This window comes from Ictalurus furcatus, chromosome 7, assembly GCF_023375685.1.
Source record: "Ictalurus furcatus strain D&B chromosome 7, Billie_1.0, whole genome shotgun sequence".
NCBI classification, from domain to species: domain Eukaryota; kingdom Metazoa; phylum Chordata; class Actinopteri; order Siluriformes; family Ictaluridae; genus Ictalurus; species Ictalurus furcatus.
The window spans coordinates 27,514,792-27,533,992 of NC_071261.1; the positions used below are offsets into that span (position 1 = coordinate 27,514,792).

The following is a 19,201-nucleotide window of genomic DNA, read 5'->3' on the forward strand; positions in this document are numbered from 1 at the left end:
ATTTATCCTCGGTTGTTATTTAAATTGTTAGAAAATAATTGATATTTAAGGGAAACACATTCTTCTTCACCTAATAGTCAAGCTGATTCTACTGCCAAAGTTTCACTGCTGTGCTTTTACAGTAAAGAGTTATATGATTTAATGACATTAAAAAAGACACTAATGTGTGCAGCGTGGTTCATAATTTGAGAAACGATTTCTAAAGCATCATGTAGAAAAGCACAGGGGCAATATAGTGACCTTTAAACTTCAGATCAATGATTAATTTTCATTTTTGTAGAGAATGTACTGGATATAAACTCACTGTAAACTTTACAATAAACACTGTATATAATTGCTTAATTAGACACAAAGATAAAACTACTGCTTATGTTGTAAAGTTAAAAGTGGCTCTTCATCATTTCATATCAACAGAAAAACCCAAACCGACTGTGAGAGTAAATCCTCAGAGCTCCGTCTACACTGGAGACAGAGTTACTCTGACCTGTAATCTGCTGTCTACTGGATGGACTTTTCTCTGGTACAAAGATTATCAGGAATCAAATCCCCTGTCTCCTGGAACCAGAAACACCAACACACTCAGTGTAACAGTCACTAATGAAGGAGTAACACGGTACTACTGTAAAGCACGCAGGGGAAACTACGACTCAGCATACAGTGATCCAATCACAATTACAGTGAGAGGTACGTCATGTTTTCTACTTTTTCACTACAGACTTAAAGGAAGATGGTGAAAATGAAATTATTTTATTGTTTCAGTAATTGTTTAAATAAGTATTATAACTGTGTAATTATGTAACTATGTTATATGTTTAATTGATTCTGTATGTGTTTAAAATGTTGTGCTATGTTTCTATAGCGAGACCAAAGTTTGCAGTGAAAGTACAGCCAGCTGAGCGTGTGTTCATTGGGGAAACCGTCACTCTCACATGTGAGATACAGACTGGAGAATCCTGGCGTTACCTCTGGTATAGAAATAATGAAGAACTCAGTGATGCTGCAGGAAAGAAAACACACACAATCTCTCATATTAAAGCGTCTAATAAAGGTGATTATACATGTAAAGGAACACAGTCATCAGACCCTAAACACACACAGTCCAGTGATGCTGTAACACTGACTGTATCAGGTGAGTGTGTTTTATCTCACATATTGTTTATTCCATTAACAGTGAAAAGTGTAGAGGTGTATTTTGTATAGAACACAGTATGTTAGATGATCTAATGCTGTCAGTGAACTCACTTTAATAAACTCTGACTGCAAATCACAGTAACTTATTATAATAAAATTTATATTAAAAGATGCAGGAATTAAGTGTTTTTGGTTACTAAAAAAAGGACGTACAGAAAACGTTCTTAGAACGTTATTTGGTTCCCAAAATAAAACGGGAACCATATGCTAACGTGAGGGGAACGTTCTGTTTTGCTGAGTATAAGTTGGCAGCATGCGCTGAATATCCAGTTACATGATTTGTTGAGGAATTTATTCAGTAAATGTGTTCCATCGTAGTTTAAGTGCACGTTTTCTTATCAAATAAAAATATCATCCACCTCAATTGAGCACATAATTTTTTAAGGCACATTTTGGAGATTTTATTCGTATAAACATGGCTACTGACCCTGATCTGTGTGTGTGTGTGTGTGTGTGTGTGCGAGCGAGTGTGAGAGTGTGTGTGTGTATGTGTGTGTGTGTGTGTGTGTGAGTGTGTGTGTGTGTGTGTGTGTGTGTGTGTGTGTGTGTGTGTGTGTGTGTGTGTGTGTGTGTGAGCAGTCTGGCTGTGCTGTTACACACCTACAGTATATAAAAATAATCGTAGGACATTATTTTTAAAGCTCACACAGCTGATGATACATTTAATATCCCTATTTTCATTCTCATCATTTTACTAACTGAAAATTGTAAAATAATTTGAAAGTAGCCATAAGATGTTTAGTGTCATCACAGAGAGAGTAATACTGTTTCACTGTAGAAGTGATTAGGGTAGTAAAAACTTCACATCCTGAACTTGTTTCATTTTGGTAAAAGGATCATCCATTTTTAAACCAGTCTGACTGTCCATAAAAAAGTTTGTTGGTGTGTGTTGGGGCAGTGTGAACGTGACCGTCATGTTTCCCAACAATCTAAATCCAATGGCCGGCTTTTAAAAGATGGTGATTGTCGGTGTCTGTCTGTGCAGTGTGACCCACGCTTAAGAGGCTGTCGAATCTGAAAGAATGAGAGAGATTAATAACAGGTGTGTGTGTGTGTGTGTGTGTGCAGACATGCAGTGATGAGTAAGGATGTGTACATCAGAATTATTGTTTTCTAGCACTATTTGTTCTTCTTTTTATTAAATAGACCTGTTAAAACTGTGATTAAATTATACTCAGTCAGCTATTTCTAGCATTATTGTGTATCTTTTACCTTTAGTTTCTTGTTCCCTTGCTGTCACTCAGTGTTCCTAAAGATGAATATTCAGGAAAACAGGATAGAAAACACACTGTAACTCAGATATGAATCAGTAGTGAAAAAGATCTAAATCAGGGGTCTCAAACTAAATTGCCCTGGGGCCACTTTTGGTACTGTCATCTCATAGGTGGGCCACAAGAGCATTAAAGTACTCCAAGAAAGTGCAACATTCTCAAAATGTGCTTTTTTAAATTACCATTACCAACATATTTTATTAAACAAATTTAGTAGTCATAAACATAACCATAACAATACCATAACAATAACTTGGTACCAAATTAACATAAATGTAATAGTTCTCACACACACACACACAGATTTTTGTTTTGTTTTAATTCTTGCCAGATGCCTGACAGTGCTTCTTCTCACACAATTGAGATACATTCGCCCAGATTGTAGAGGTTGTAGTCGAAACCCTAAGTACAGCTTCAAGATGGGCATCAGTAATCCTGGACCTGTACTTGCATTTATTAAAGTTCATTGTTGAGAAACGTTTTTCACACAGATATGTGCTTCCAAAAAGGCACATTAACCGACTGAACATTTTTAACAGTTCTGGGAAGGATGGAGGTAAGTCTCTCAGAAATTGTCCAATGAGATCTGCTTTTCCCTGTGCCTCCCTGAATTTAGTTTTTAGTCCACTGTTACACTGCAAGTCAATAACTTCCATTCGCAAGACACTTGGGACACTCTCCACATCAACTGAGAACGGGTCTGCAAACATCTGGAATGTGTCACGGTGTGCCTTGAAATCAGCAAAGTGCTCATCGAATTCCTGCAGTAGGTTGTCAATAGCAGATGTATATTTATCACCAGGGAATGATGTGCCCTCCTCCACAAGAGATCTGCATGATGGGAAATGGCTAAGGTTTTTTGCAGAAACCTGACATTTCCACAATCTCAGTTTTATGGAGAAGGCTTTCACATTTTCATAAGCTGCTGTGATGAGCTGATCAGGGCCCTGGAGCTTCAGGTTAAGGATGTTTAGCTCATGTGTTATGTCCACTAGGAAGCCAAGATCCATCACCCATCTTGGATCATGAAATTCATGAACATCCATTCAGCCATCTTCCATGAATCTCTTCACCTCTGTTCTTAACTCAAAGAATCTCTTCAGGACATTTCCCCTGCTGAGCCAGCGCACCTCAGTAAAGTAAAGTACATCACCATATGCTGACTCAATTTCTTGCAAAAAGGCCCTGAACTGGCGGTGCTGCAGACCCCTGGATCTGATATAATTAATACATTTCAGGACAACAGACATGACATGTTCATATTTCAGGCACTTGCTGCACAGTGCCTGTTGGTGTATAATGCAGTGCAGAACAACTGCTGGACCTGCTTTTTCCTCTTCTAATTATCTTTGTACCAGCGCAACCAGTCTGTTTTTTTCTGCCTGTCATAGATGGGACTCCGTCAGTTGTAATGCCGACCAGTCGACTTCATGGTAAACGAGCACGCTCAAACACGTCGCACGGCTCCTGAAAAATATCTTCGGATGTGGTGCCTTGCATTAGACACAAACTTAGCAACTCTTCTGTCACTTCGAACTTCTCATTAATACCCCTTATGAAAATTACGAGCTGAGGATTGTCAGTTTCATCTGTGCTTTCATCAAGAGCCACAGAGTATGCAGAGAAAGCTTTAACTTTATCACATAAGTGATCATAAATGTCACTTGATAACTCGCTGATCTGCTCCGCCACCGTGTTAGCCGATAGCGCTATATTGTTGAACAAGCTCTTTATTTCTGGACATAAAATAACCGCAACTTTCATCATGCAGAACTTCAGAAACGGGCCTTCAGTGAAAGCTTTCCGGCTTTGGCGATTAATTCACTCACCACATAACTTGCCTCTACTGCAGTATCAGCTAGCTTTTTGGCTTTATGAAAAATACTTTGCTGAGATATAAATCCTCTCTGTAGCTGTGGCTCATGTTTCCTTCTCATCTCCCCCATACTTCTCGTACTGCTCTCCATGTTTAGTCCAACAATGACGCTTGATATTATATTCCTTTAAAACTGCAACTTTTTCGTTGCATATCAGGCAGGCAGCATTTCTATTACACTAAACAAAAAAAAATACTGGGTAGTCCATCTTTCTTGAAACAGTCTGTGTTCATCATCCACCTTATGTTTTGATTTTGACAGGAACATCTTTGTTCTTCAGCACCTTGCGTGCATTTTGGCCAATTTTGACCTTTACCATAACAAACGAAATGCATTTAAAAAGAAAAACAGAATTGTGTTTTTATTTTAATTATTTCAAAAGGGTAGCTTGAATTGGCATGGAAGCGCTATAAAATATCATTAGATTTGGCGGGCCAGATTATATTGAGGGGGAAGCGGGACTGAAGTGGCCCCCGGGCCAGGAGTCTGAGACCCCTGAAAATGATCAGAACAGTAACTCGATTAATTTTAGGTTTGAGTCAGTTTTCCTAACTGTGATCTACAGTTACTTCATTAGTAGTGATTGTTAAAATGACTTAGTCCACCTCTGACAGAACTTAATCATTTACATGTGAGCAGATATACTGTATTCCATTTTGAAATCTTACTCCTCATTGAAATAATGCTGTTGGGAATTAATTCATACATAAAGAAGTACTGATTTTCTTTCTCTTTTTTTTTTAACACAATGAGACCTAAACCTGTGGTGATTATTTCAAGGTCAGATATGTAAATAAAGTAAAGAGAAAAGCAATATGATCTAAAATACTTTTATTCATAACTTATTGTAGAGTTTAAAATCATGTCCAATGTTTGGATCTGTTTAAATTAAATTAAATTAAATAAATAAATAAATAAATAAATAAATAAAAGATCACTGTCCCTGATGCAGGTAACATTACATCACAAAAGTTAGGGTGACCATATTCTGGTTTTCTAAAAAGAGGACACCTTTTGTTTTAATTTTTTTACTACATTCTTTTGAATATCCATGGAATAAAATAAAATATTAGATGCCACGAGTGTACCTTCTGCCATTATTTACAAATTTTACTGGCCATGTATACGATATTGTAATGTTATGTAATATTTATGCAGAAATAGAAAATTCTAAATGGTTTACAAAAGTTCAAGCAGCACTGTAGGTACAAACATACCAGCTGACTAGGGCGTACAGAGGCTGAAAGCACTGTGTGGGGACTCGGGACTTCTACACTTGAAAATACAGGTTTGTTTCTTCCACCAGCGTCATCTGCAAATTTAACAAATATATATATTTATATTTTCTTAAAAAGGCAACTTAAGTAAGATTTAGATCAGAATTAGATGAACAATTAAATAAATAAATAAACTTTACTATACAGGCCTTTAATATCATGAAGTCTGTGCACGGCTGTGTCTAGTGATCTGATGTTACACACAACACCAAAAAAAATCTAAATCTTCTTAAAAATATAAATTAACATGAAAAGAAGACATGTATTGGATTTTAAAACTTATTTTGTGTATTTTGTCATAAATCTTCTTAATGAAAAATAAAATACACTTAATTGTCTGCAGTTTGGTTCTCAGATTAATTTATTCATTTTTAAAAATGTTTATATATTTATACTGAGCAACGAGACAAATTCACTGATTATAGCTCAAGTGCAGCGTCGTGATATGAAGTGATTTTGATAAAGTGACTCATCAAAAGATCGTCACTGATTAACGTTAGCACTTTGCTGTGTTCCGTTCATGTCAGTCTTGAAGTCTCTGTGCACTTCCTAGCTGCCACTTATACGGGACGCAGCATTAATTTTATTTACAACAGTTAATGACTGTGGCTGTGTGGCATGACCAAACATTACAGTTTTATTTGTCAGCCTCTATACTTTACTTCTCTGAACTGTGAACTAATCTGTGAAGCCTAACTAATTAGCCAGCTAGCTAGCTACCATCCAACATTGCTTAGCCTAGGTAACTATCTAATAAACTATCTAGTGTGTTGTTGTAGCTAACTAGCTTCCTAATGTTAGACAAAGAGAAGTTAAGTGACAGTGACACTAATGTCTTTGAGATGTTAGTTAAAGTGTTGAATAGGTATTTACCATCGAAGCTTAAGTGGACGAGGACGATAAACCGCACTGTCTATACACCTGCCATTAGGAGATGTAGCAGAAAGAAACGGTTACGCGAGTTGAATTTAAAACAAACCGACTCAGCTGATGGAGCGCTCTGACGTAGATCAGAGATGATTGACAGGATGGGGAACTTCAAGGGGCCAATCAGATTTCATCTGGGGCTGGCCAGTGCTCATCTGGCCCCACCCCTGGATCTGCCAGTGCTTGTAGGAAATGTCAATTATCTAAATTGATCTAAAAATAACAATTGGAGGATCTTCTGTGTAGGTTCTCTTTAGGTTGTTACAAAAAAACCTGCAACGTTCTGGGAAGGCTAGTTTTTGTTTACATAAAAAATAACCTACAGAAAATGTTCCTAGAACATTATTTGGTTTCCAAAAAATGGGAACCATATGCTAACGTGAGGGGAACGTTCTGTGTTTGCTGGGTATAAGCTGGAATATCCAATCACATCCAATCACATCAGCCAATTATTCAATCCCATGATATATTGAGAAAAAGTTACATGAATTTTTGATGCGCATCGAGGAATTTATTCGGTAAATGTATTTCCATCGTAGTTTATGCGCACGTTTTATCAAATAAAAATGTTATCTGCCTCAATTGAACACAATTTTTTTACTGCTCATTTTGGTGATTTTATTTCTATCTGGTGTTTCCATCCAGCATTTTTTATGAGATATCCCAAAATTTGTATAAAAATACGTTGATTGACATATGGTTACTGACTTTGATCTGTGTGTGTGTGTGTGTGTGTGTGTGTGTGTGAGAGAGAGAGAGAGAGAGAGAGAGAGAGAGAGAGCTGTCTGGCTGCACTGTAACACACCTACAGTATATGTTAATAATCATAGGACATAATTTTTAAAGCTCACACAGCTGATGTGATTTTTCATAATCTCATACCGCTGCAACCCTACTCTATTCACCCATAAAAATAAATTGATGTAGAGTAGAGAGAGATTTGACACCTGCATCATCACACAGCAGTTATTTTCTGACCCTCACTTCAATCCCAGTGAAGCTTTACATTTAATATCCCTATTTTCATTCTCAACATTTTACTAACTGAAAATTGTAAAATAATTTGAAAGTAGTCATAAGATGTTTAGTGACATCACAGAGAGAGTAATACTGTTTTACTGTAGAAGTGATTAGTGTAGTAAAGACTTCACATCCTGAACTTGTGTTTCATTTCTGACAGAAAAACCTAAACCTCAACTCACATCAGACCTTAAAGGAGCTGCACTGACAGGAAACTCAGTGACTCTGTCCTGTACACTGAAGCCACAGTCTGATGGATGGAAGTTTTACTGGAACAAACCCACACAGAGCACTGAGACTGAAACACACTCCTACACCATCAGATCAGTTAGTGTCTCTGATGGAGGTCAGTACTGGTGCAGAGCTGGAAGAGGAAACCCAGTCTACTACACAGACAACAGTAATGAACTCCAACTAAAAGTTACTGGTGAGTAAGAGACTTTCTGTTAAGTGATTCTGCACAACACTGAACATATAAACAACATGTGAGCAGAGTCACAATATAGCAACATTTACACAGCTACATACAGAGAACTCTTTCAGCTAAATCATGTTATTAAAGCTAGAGAGAGACAGTGTGAGCACGGCTGAGCAGGGCTGGTGTGAGGTGAGCTGGAAAGCAAGTGGAACAACACTAGTTTAGCTTTGGTAGAAAATGTCACCAAAACCTGTAAAACTCTTTTAAGAAGCTGCTCAGAGGCTGTAAAAGGGGCTTCATAAAGTTCCTGCTTCAGAAACAACAACATGCTCGAGTGGAGACCTGCCTGAGTGTGAATGAGTGAAGAGGACGAGGGTCGAACTTTTATACTGAACCACTGAGTGTAAGAGGCTGTAGAATCTGACAGAATGAGAGAGATTAGAGACTGAGTGTGTATGAGGAGTTATAAACTGATTACAGGTGTGTGTGTGTGTGTGTGTGTGTGTGTGTGTGTGTGTGTGTGTGTGTGTGTGTGTGTGTGTTTGTGGTGATGAGTAAGGATGTGTATGGCAGAGTTATTGTTATCTATCACTATGTGTGTGTGTGTGTATATTTATTTATTTATTTATTTATTTATTCATTACTTGTAAAATCAGGAATCAAATCATTGATATCATACCAGTGTATCTTTTACCTTTAGTTTCTTGTTCCCTTGCTGACACTCAGCGTTCCTAAAGATCTTATGAAAAGATAAACAGGATGGCCAACACACTTTAATTCAGACATGAATAAATAGTGTAGATGTTAATTGTCAGTACAGTGACCTGATTATTTTTAGGGCTGAGTCTGTATTTAAAATTGTGATCTACATTTACTTCATCAGTAGTGATTGTTGTCTGTCAGAGCTTAATCATTTACATGTGAGCAGATATACTGCATCTACACTCTAAAAATTTAATACAGAATGTAGGTAACTATTCAGAGTGTTAATACTTGTGTAAATAATAGTGATGGAAATTAATTCATTTCTAGAAAGAGTAGTGATTTTGTTTTTGTTTCTTACAGAGAGTCCTAAACCTGTGATGATTATAAAGCCTGATACACAGGTGTTCAGAGGAGAGAGAGTGACTTTCAGGTGTGACATACAGGGAGGAGACACTGAGTGGACATACGACTGGTATAGGGACGATAACACATTCTACACATACCACACAACACTGGAGATCATCATCAGTGATTATTACAGTGGTAAATACACCTGCAGAGGAAAGAGGAGAAGTGACTCTCAGATCTCAAAGACGAGTGATCCTGTTATACTCAGTGTATCAGGTGTGTGTGTGTGTGTGTGTGTGTGTGTGTGTGTGTGTCTGTGTGTGTGAATGTATGTTATTACGTATGTATATAAACGTTATCAATAGTTTCAGATTTTGTTCCAGATTTTATCATATGAATAACACAGTCTCATTATAATGATTTTAAAGCTCCTTTTTCTGTTTACTTTTGATTTTCACTTTCCTATTTTAAAGTAACTGATTCATTTGATTAGTAAAGAATCACTACAGTTTATTAGCTATTCTGATTGGTGTGAATTTTTCCTCAGCTATTATTTAAAATAATAGAACTGCTTTAAACATGTGTTTTATACACACATAATGTGGGTTTATAAATTTGTCTGATGAGCACACAGTATGTTAGAAACTCTAATAAACACTGGATACATGCGCTACAGACTCCGTTATTAACTCACTGTAATGAAACTTAACTTTGAACTTGGATCTTTGGAAGATGCAGGAATGAAGTGTTTATATAATTGATGAGTAAAAATGATCTGCAGGTAAACTGAAGTGATCTAAGATTGTAGAATAGAATTTTGCTAATATAAAGCATGAAATAAGAGTGAGAGATTATAATTATGACCTGAAATACTAAAATAATTGAACATGCTACACTAATAAAGTAATATGATAGTAGAAAAAGATACAGGCCTAGTTATTGTTTAGCTGAGACCAGTATCACAGAGACAGTAAAAGAGTTTTTCTCTCTGTAGAGGTGATTATTACAGAAAAGATTACATTACTCCTGAACTGTGTGTTTCTTCTCTAACAGAAAAACCTAAACCTGAACTCATATCAGACCTTAAAGGAGCTGCACTGACAGGAAACTCAGTGATTCTGTCCTGTACACTGAAGCTGCAGTCTGATGGATTGAAGTTTTACTGGATCAAACCCACACAAAGCACTGAGACTGAGACTAAAACACAGTACTACTTCATCAGATCAGTTAGTGTCTCTGATGGAGGTCAGTACAGGTGCAGAGCTGGAAGAGGAAACCCAGTCTATTACACAGACTACAGTGATGCACTCTGGGTAAATGTTACTGGTGAGTATGTGACTGCACTGGACAGAACATGTTAACAGTAGAGCTGGTAGTAAAACTCAGTAAGTTATATTTACACAGCTACGTACAGAGAACAGATCGCTTTTCCCAGTATCATGCTCGAGTGTGAACGAGTGAAAAGGAGGAGGTTTAGACTTTTATACTGAACCACTGAGTGTAAAAAAAAAACAAAAACCCTGCAGAGTGAGATTAGAAAGTGAGTGTGTGTGAGGTGTTATGAATTGATAATGGCTGTGTGTGTGTGTGTGTGTGTGTGTACATGTGTGTCTTTACCTATAAGAAAGAAAAGTAGTTTTTGTGATTTCACTTTTCAAACAGAAAGCTCCTTCTTTTGGAAAGAAATGCATGTCTGATTGTTTGTGATTTAAGGTGCAGCGCAGCACGTCATACAGAAAGCTTCTTTCTGCTAATTATTACTAACTCAGCTAATTATTGTCATTGCTAGCATCCTTTATGCTCTAAGCATAGTTTAATCCATTATCTTCCCTATTTCACACTGCAAACCTTTTTTTCATATCTTTTAATTTTCTTTTATTATTTTTCAACAAAAAAATATGAATATAATATTAAACATATAAATACACATAAATATATTAATATTAATATAATTAACAGGTGAATCTCCTCCAGTGTCTCTGATCATCAATCCCAGCAGAACTCAACACTTTACTGCTGACTCTCTCTCACTGAGCTGTGAGGACCAGAGTGACTCTACTGGATGGACAGTGAGAGGATACACACACAGTGAGACAGTGTCTGATTGTTCATCAGTTTCAGGATCTACGTGTAACATCAGCTCCCTCTCTACATCACACACTGGAGTTTACTGGTGTCAGTCTGAATCTGGAAGACGCAGTAATCCTGTCAACATCACAGTGCACAGTGAGTCTTCAATGTTCTCATCAGTAATACTTTAATATACATACCTGGACCTAACATTTACAAAAAAATCAATTCTAAAGTGTTGTAAAGAAATGAACTGATATTCTCTCTGCATCACTCTGCCTTGGTTAACATAACTGCATAGTTGTACATTTACATAATCTTAATACATGATGAAAACTTTAATGTATAAACTACGCTCATAGTTAGTTCTTAAGTTACTTCCATGTTCTTTAAGATTGATGATGTTACTTGTGTTGCAGGCAGGAGAGCACTATTAGCTGCAAAATTTAAACATGTTCTATATATCTAACTGGTTTAATGTGAATGTTACTATTCATAATATTCAATCTATAACTTAACTCCAGTTAATTTATGAATTCAGCATGAGCTTTGAGTGACTTATAATTGTAATAAATAAATAAATAAATAAAATAAGCACTGAACCACAAGTCAAGTAAACAAAAAGTTACATGGATTTGCCAACCATATAACAGGTGATTCCCTACAATGCAGGTTTTTTTTGTAGATTTCTAGGCTCTATTGATCTGTTTGTCACGTAAGCTCTTTCTTGTAGCTGCCATAATTATGACCAAAATTTATGATCCATACCAAGTCCCAGGGAAAATATATACAGATCTGGAGTCAGAACAGACGTTTCCACATCTACCATTCACAGACATTTACATATATATTTAACACACGGTCCATCTCTGTACACGGGCAAAAGTCTGAGGGATTTAGTGTACAGAAACCTAGCAGTATGAAGTAAACCGCAGTATCACTTTATCTAGCTTTATAAATAGAAATAAATGTTTGTGGTGACATTATTTGTGAGCTAAAGCTAGCCAGTGAACTGTGTATCCTAGGTAGATATGTAGATATGACCAGCAGATATTTATTTTTCATAAAACCAAAGAGTAAAGCAACAAACAACAACACTGAACATAAAACCTCTGCACAGCTGTCTCAGACAACTGCTCAGATATTTTATTTAGCTTAGCACATATTGCTACAGCCAACAACTTACCTGATATAAAGTGTTCATTACAGACAATGGAGTGTTTTGGAATGGAGTAAAATAAAATATTAATTTTTCATGCTATTGTCACATCTTCTACAATCTTTTGGTCATAAATATGGCAGTGTGGTCATACAGCAATGCCACATGAAACAGCTAGATAGAGGTCTGAATGTTAGAATTATACCTGTATTTTAGACACTGTGTGTTTTCAGTGTTGTCTTTCTCTTTCCTACAGATGGTGATGTGATCCTGGAGAGTCCTGTCCATCCTGTAACTGAGGGACGTCCTCTGACTTTACGCTGTTTACATCGCAACTCAAAGATCTCAGACTCTGGTGTTGATTTCTATAAAAATGATTCAGTTCTCCAGTCCCAGACTACAGGAGAGATGACCATCAGTACTGTCTCAATGTCAGATGAAGGTTTCTACCACTGTAAACACCCAGAGAGAGGAGAGTCACCGAAAAGCTGGATTTCAGTCAGAAGTGAGGAAACCATGTCTTCTTACTTGAATTAGAGTTGTAATAAGATAAAATTTCAGTATTCAGTGTTTAAATGAATATTTGGGTTCCCTTCTTTCTCTAGCTTCAGCTTCTGGATCTTCTGGTGTAATTATAGGACTGAGTTTGGCCTTCGTGTTTGTCATCTTAATGATCGTACTGATCCTGCTGCTGCACTTCAAGAAGAAAAAAGGTTTGATGATCAGCTCTTTATGTCCATAGAACAAGGAGGAAAAATTAATTTCATGTTTCACCAAATATACTTATGTGTAAGAGCAATGTTTTAACCTGTATCACTGCTTTACTCTGTTGAGAAGGTGTGGAATATCAGACTCCTTCTACAGTAAATCAGGACACCAATCAGCCTGCAGGTCCGTCTGCAGTAACAATAAACACACCAGATTTTGTTTTTGACATTAGTTAACCTTTTCCTCTAAAGTCTTTATTGTTTCTGTTTAAAAGATGGTGATAACATCTACGAAAATGCTGATATCAGGACCACAGGTAAAGTATATCTAAATTTTTGCTCCTAAATGTGAGATAGATTTGGCAACACAACATTGCAAGAGCTTCTGTTTCTGTAACGACTATTTTATTCTCTTCTAGATGATTCTGCAGCTGGAACCAGCAATATGATCCACTCACAGGATGTCCACAGAAACAAGACACAAAATGGTAAGATACTGCATGAAACTAATGTCAAATCTTTGCCTTTGGTGTTTGATGATAATGTAAAATAACTTCTGAATCATTTTCCTCAATAAATAAATGACCAAGTAGAATATTTATGTCTACATTTGTTTAATGGGGTTCTCTTTATCTATCTCTTATTTAGGACTTTTGTGAAAATCTGATGATATTTATGCAGAAACATAAAATGTTCTAAAGGTTTCACAAACTTTCAATCAACACAGTATATAAACCCTATTACTTTCAAAATAACAATGTCTTTCCCAAATCAGGGAAACGTTGTTTATAGTTGTAAATATTGTTATGTAGTTGAGGGTTAAGGGCCTTGCTCAAGGGCCCAACAGTGGCAGCTTGGCAGTGCTTGGGTTTGAACTCATAATCTTCTGATCAGTAGCCGAGTGAACCACTGAGCTGCCACTGCACTAATTGGTTATACATAGTTTATTAATGAGCAGTGCATTTGAAGATGAAAAGTAGAATAAACAATTAATGTATTGCCTCACAATCAGAATAAATCAACTGGAAGCAGATTTAGTTCATGTGTGTGCGTGTGTGTATGTTTGTGTGTGTTTGTGTGTGTGTGTGTGTGTGTGTGTGTGTGTTTTAAAAAAAGAAAATACAGTAACTAGTTTAACAATATTAGATAATCCAGTACCACCAGCATTAGGATTTCTGCAAGATACAATCTACTGGAATAGAAACCAGAGGTTATGCTTTGGTTATGTTTATTAACAAGCCTGCAAAGTTCTGGGAAAAATCTTATAAATAGATAGATTAAAGATTAACACAGAGTGCATCATAGTGAATCATAGAGGTAGTGCCATGGAGAACGCCTGTGTGGTAGCTAGTGGAATTGTATTTTTATTTTATTTTATTTGTTATACAGCATCATATATTTTAGAGTTTGCTTAGTGATTCTGATACAAACATAAAGAATGGGAAAATAAATCTGTGTTTATAATCTTTTATAGATGCTGCTGCTGGACTGAGTGATGTGACTTATGCTGATATTGAACTGAAAAACCAAAAGAAACCAAAGAGAAAACAAGGTGGGACTAAATTCTTTCAATGTATGTATGACCACTGTTTTAGATTTTATTTTACCCTTACACCCTTTAATTATTTGCCAGTTATTCATCTTAAAGCATCGTATTCAATAACTGCTACGAATCATTCAGTAACTAAAATGAAAATAAAAGAAGGTAATAGAGGTAAATGTAATGTAGTTATGGAAGTTTAAGGGGTTAATAGAATGTGTGTTTTATCTTAGCGGATGCTAAATCAGTGACTGTTTCCCATTAGGAAAGAGCAGTGAGGGAGCTGACACTGTTTATTCAGAACTGAAGCAGAACACAGATAAAGGTAAGATGAGCTTAAAGCGTATACACAATCTCTCCACATAACAGTACTGCTTCAGCAAACGAGATATTTCTACTACAGTTACACTCTTAAAATAAATCTAATAACTCTTAATGCTCTTGTAGAGATTTAGAAATGTGCAAACAGATGAAGGCACAGCAATACAAATCACCCAGAGAATAGGCAAGGATTAATAGCCTGGAGGTCAGAACTGGGACATAATTAAGACATTATTTGACAGTATTTCAATAATCTTTTCACTATTATCACCATTTTTGTATCACTCAAATCAAAGACTGTAGATATGCGTGGACATTGTAACAGGGGTTAAGCAACAGGTTGCAGCTAAATATTTAACCGTGGTGATTTTCCATTCACTGTACATTTTAGTTGCATCTCCATAAATTCATTTAGGGAATAGTGTTCTGTTCATTTTACAACTTCACTTGGCCTCGATATCGCCCCTGTATTTTTCCTTCACAATAAATGCGTTTTAATAAAATTTTATAAAGGGCATTGTTGATGAGGCCATGGACAGTTTCGGGATGAGCTGATCATCAGCTAGACTATAGCACAGAAAACTTCATCTGACATCTTTCAAAATTTGTACCAAAGATTCACTTTGTTGATAAATTTGACAGTTCTGTAGTAAAGCAATGTCTTCTTCTGTAACCTGTTCTAACAGTCCCTCTGGGTGATCTTTGTAGTTTTTCTGGTATGTGGCTCATTTTGATGCCTAAACTAGCTCATTAACTAGCTAGCTAGCTGCTTCATAACATTAGCAAACTGAAACACCTTGAAGGGGGGGATGATGAACAGTCTAGCTAAATTAGCTCACTAGTGAGATGTCGTAATAATCCAGTTCAGATATTAAAATTGCCAAGTCATGTCAGATTTAAATTATTAATTATTAATAGTATTATTATATTATTACATTTAGGTGGCTAGGTTAACCAGTCACTCCTCATATAGTGTGTGTGTGTGTATATATATATCTATATCTATATATATATATATATATATATATATATATATATATATATATATATATACAGGCAGTGCCATGGTGTGGGCCTGTGTGGTTGCTAGAAATGGATTTTTAATTTATTATACTTTGAAGAAATGGTAACAGCAGCATGATATACCAATATACTGCTAAGGCAACTATGGGGAGCTACAGGGCCAAGACGTGAAATGTCCTTAAATGACCAAACTAATTACCTAAAGTGAATCCCACACAGCTGCAATTCACTCCACGCAAAAATAAGCACTGACTTAAAATAGCAGCATTATGGGGATAATATATCTGTGTGACACAAGATTAAAGATTAGACTTGACTGATCTGCTAACTAAGTGTACTTGTTTGTATGCAAAGTTTTGTTTTTTTTTGTTTTTTTTTTCTGCATCATCCAGTGGATAATTTTGACCATTTAATCTTATGAATATAACATTTGTGGGAAACATTTGATTGTGTTATATTCAGAATCTGGGACAGTTGGACAGGTAACTGTAATTGGTTCAGGACTGTGTTGTAGCGTGTGATTTGTAGAAGTTTTCTACAGGACTGTGACACAAACATGAAAAGTGGGAAAACAAAGCTGTGTCTGTTGTCTGTTTTATAGATGCTGCTGCTGGACCAAGTGATGTGACTTATGCTAAAATTGAACTGAAAAACCAAAAGAAGCCAAAGAGAAAACAAGGTGGGACTAAATTCTTTCAATTTATGTATGGCCACTGTTTTAGATTTTATTTTACCTTTACACCCTTTAATTATTTGTCAGTTATTCAACCTAAAGCATCGTATTCAGTAACTGCTACGAATCATTCAGTAACTAAAATGAAAATAATGGAAGGTAATAGAGGTAAGTGTAATGTAGTTATGGAAGTTTAAGGGGTTAATAGAATGTGTGTTTTATCTTAGCGGATGCTAAATCAGTGACTGTTTCCCATTAGGAAAGAGCAGTGAGGGAGCTGACACTGTTTACTCAGAACTGAAGCAGAACACAGGTAAAGGTAAGATGAGCTTAAAGCATATACACAATCTCTCCAGATAACAGTATTGCTTCAGCAAACAGATATTTTTACACTGCTTTTACTACATTTACACTACATTAAGTAATATGGCAGATGTTCTTATAGAGATTTAGAAATGTGCAAACAGATGAAGGCACAGCAATACGAATCACCCAGAGAATAGGCAAGGATTAATAGCCTGAAAGTCAGAACTGGGACATAAGTACCATAACGACACGGATTTAAGAAATTACTTGGTAGTATTTCAATAATTCGATGACTGTATTTGGCTGGGCATCATAACAGGGGTTTCAAAATGAAGCGAAAAAGTCCTGTGAGGCCCTTTAGTGGCTGGTTGCAGTGCAATTTAGACCAGTTCTATATTTCTTTAACTTTCAGTTTAATTCTGGTCTAAAAAACTATTTTAGTTTTAAACACATAATCAAAATTGATTTACTGGGCTGGATTACAACCTTGCACTTGAATGTAGTTGGTAATTAATGGGGCAATTATCAACGTATGCACATGAGTACAAAGAAAATCAGTATTAATGAGAAAAATTGGCAGGAATTTTTAGTTCAGTTTGGCCTTCAGAAATATTTACACATAACTATAGTAAATGTCTGATAAATGGCACCCAATAATAGTTATATCATTAATAACTAAATGATATAAAATGTCCTTTGTGCGTAGGTCCATGAAGAAAGTCTAGAGTCTCCAATCAAGAATTGTTGAAACAGCTGAAGAACATATTTACATATTTATACACATATTTTAGGGGGCACATTGTAGTGTCTGGAAAGCTTGTTTTTTGCTTAATACAAAACTAAGCATTGTACCAACTCCTGATATGAATGTTAAAGGAGGAACAGGGAGCAATTTTAAAATTATATTTCCTTTTGTTCACAGTGGGTCAGAATTGGCTTTATCCAGGTTAAATTAAGCTTCCAGTTTTCAGTCACTGGATCAGAATAATTTATAAGCTGGCAGTGTGGATTACTAAGTGTTCACTCGTATATTGTAATACTGATCTTAATGACAAATAAAACATGAATAAAAAGTATATATTGTTTCACAGTAAAAACGAGATTTTTCTTACATATTTGTCAACATTTAATTTCTTAGATTGTATGTACATTATTTTATTGAAGTCAAGATTCATTCATGTATTTTTTGTTTATTTACTTATTTATGCTATTTACCTATTAGTGGATTGTAAACAAATTGCATTTGTCAGTTTAGGAATAATCAGATATTTTGTCTTCACTGCTTTAAACAGTCAATGATGCAGTATTGTCTTTGAGTGAGCGGTCCGTGGTCTTTTGGCACATGGACTGATATTGTGTCTAATTTTATACCTTTAATCTTTTTTAGTTTAGTGCCTCTATAATATGTAAATTAATATTTTTTTAAAATAATTATATAATACTATGTATATTTTATCCTAAAAAAAGTAAAGTAATAGATGTCATCATTTTGAGTAAGATAATGTACTTTCTTTTGTTTTTCTCTGGTTTATTGATTTCATCCAGCAGGATGTGTTAAGTGTTACAGGAACAAAAGAAATATAAGTCTGTATACATGCTGTGTGAAGAGCTTTGAATAAAAATTACTTTTAGCAAAATCATATTATGGAATTTTTATGATTGTGTTTTGCATCTTTCATTATTCTGTCCTCATGTATTATTATTATTATTATTATTATTATTATTAAGTATTATATTCCAAACTATATATTTAGTATATATTAGTGGTGAATATTATAATATTTTGTCTGGCCTCCATGATTTTTAAGAACAACACCAACTCTTCTGGACATGGAGTGAACAAGTTGGTGACATACTGCCACGTCTATCTTTCTCCATTCTTGGAGAATGAGCTCTTTCAGAGCCTGGATGCTGGACGGAGAATGATGCTCGACCTGTCTTTTCAGAACTCCTCATAGGTGTTCTATTGGGTTGAGGTCGGGGGACAAACTTGGCCACTGAATCACTTTCACCCTGTTCTTCCTCAGAAATGCAGCACTGGCCTTGGCTGTATGTTTTGGGTCATTATCATGTTGAAAGAGTGCATGGCGACCCAGAGTGCAGAGAGATGGTAGCATCTTCTTTTTCATTATTTTGCAGTACATCTGTGAATTCATGATGCCATCAATGAAGTGTAATTCCCGGACATCTGCAGCACTCATACAACCCCACAGAAGAACACTGCCACCGCCATGCTTTACATGCTTTTCCGCCATGCTTTAGGCAAATGCTAAATGGGCTTTTGTATGCATAGGCTTTAGCAGTGGTTTCCTTTGTGGACAACACCCTTGCATGCCACTCCTGTTCAGCATAAGTCGTATCGTTTCAC

General features: G+C 35.9%; 2 protein-coding genes across 6 annotated transcripts; both read left to right on the forward strand.

Moving 5' to 3' along the window:
• The first annotated feature begins 252 nt into the window (after positions 1 to 252).
• On the forward strand, positions 253 to 12,800 carry LOC128610723 (carcinoembryonic antigen-related cell adhesion molecule 5-like). Its single transcript, XM_053630141.1, has 8 exons — positions 253 to 684; positions 860 to 1,194; positions 2,925 to 3,018; positions 7,724 to 7,990; positions 9,047 to 9,310; positions 10,088 to 10,360; positions 10,994 to 11,260; positions 12,520 to 12,800. The coding sequence occupies exons 1-8, from the start codon at positions 258 to 260 to the stop codon at positions 12,798 to 12,800; spliced, it is 2,208 nt and encodes a 735-aa protein (XP_053486116.1). The 5' UTR covers positions 253 to 257.
• Positions 12,801 to 12,838: 38 nt separating this feature from the next.
• LOC128610353 (uncharacterized) lies at positions 12,839 to 17,755 on the forward strand. Of its 5 annotated transcripts, none has more exons than XM_053629615.1 (9): positions 12,839 to 12,976; positions 13,101 to 13,154; positions 13,246 to 13,287; positions 13,390 to 13,458; positions 14,445 to 14,522; positions 14,776 to 14,835; positions 16,456 to 16,533; positions 16,787 to 16,846; positions 17,540 to 17,755. In XM_053629615.1, exons 1-9 carry the CDS (start codon positions 12,934 to 12,936, stop codon positions 17,545 to 17,547), a joined length of 492 nt encoding a protein of 163 aa, XP_053485590.1. In that variant the 5' UTR covers positions 12,839 to 12,933; the 3' UTR covers positions 17,548 to 17,755. The 5 variants fall into 5 exon arrangements, 4 of the variants coding, with proteins under 4 accessions (XP_053485590.1, XP_053485591.1, XP_053485589.1 ...); XM_053629616.1 differs by having other exon boundaries at positions 16,787 to 16,840; XR_008386340.1 differs by having other exon boundaries at positions 16,456 to 16,840.
• The last annotated feature ends 1,446 nt before the right edge of the window (positions 17,756 to 19,201 follow it).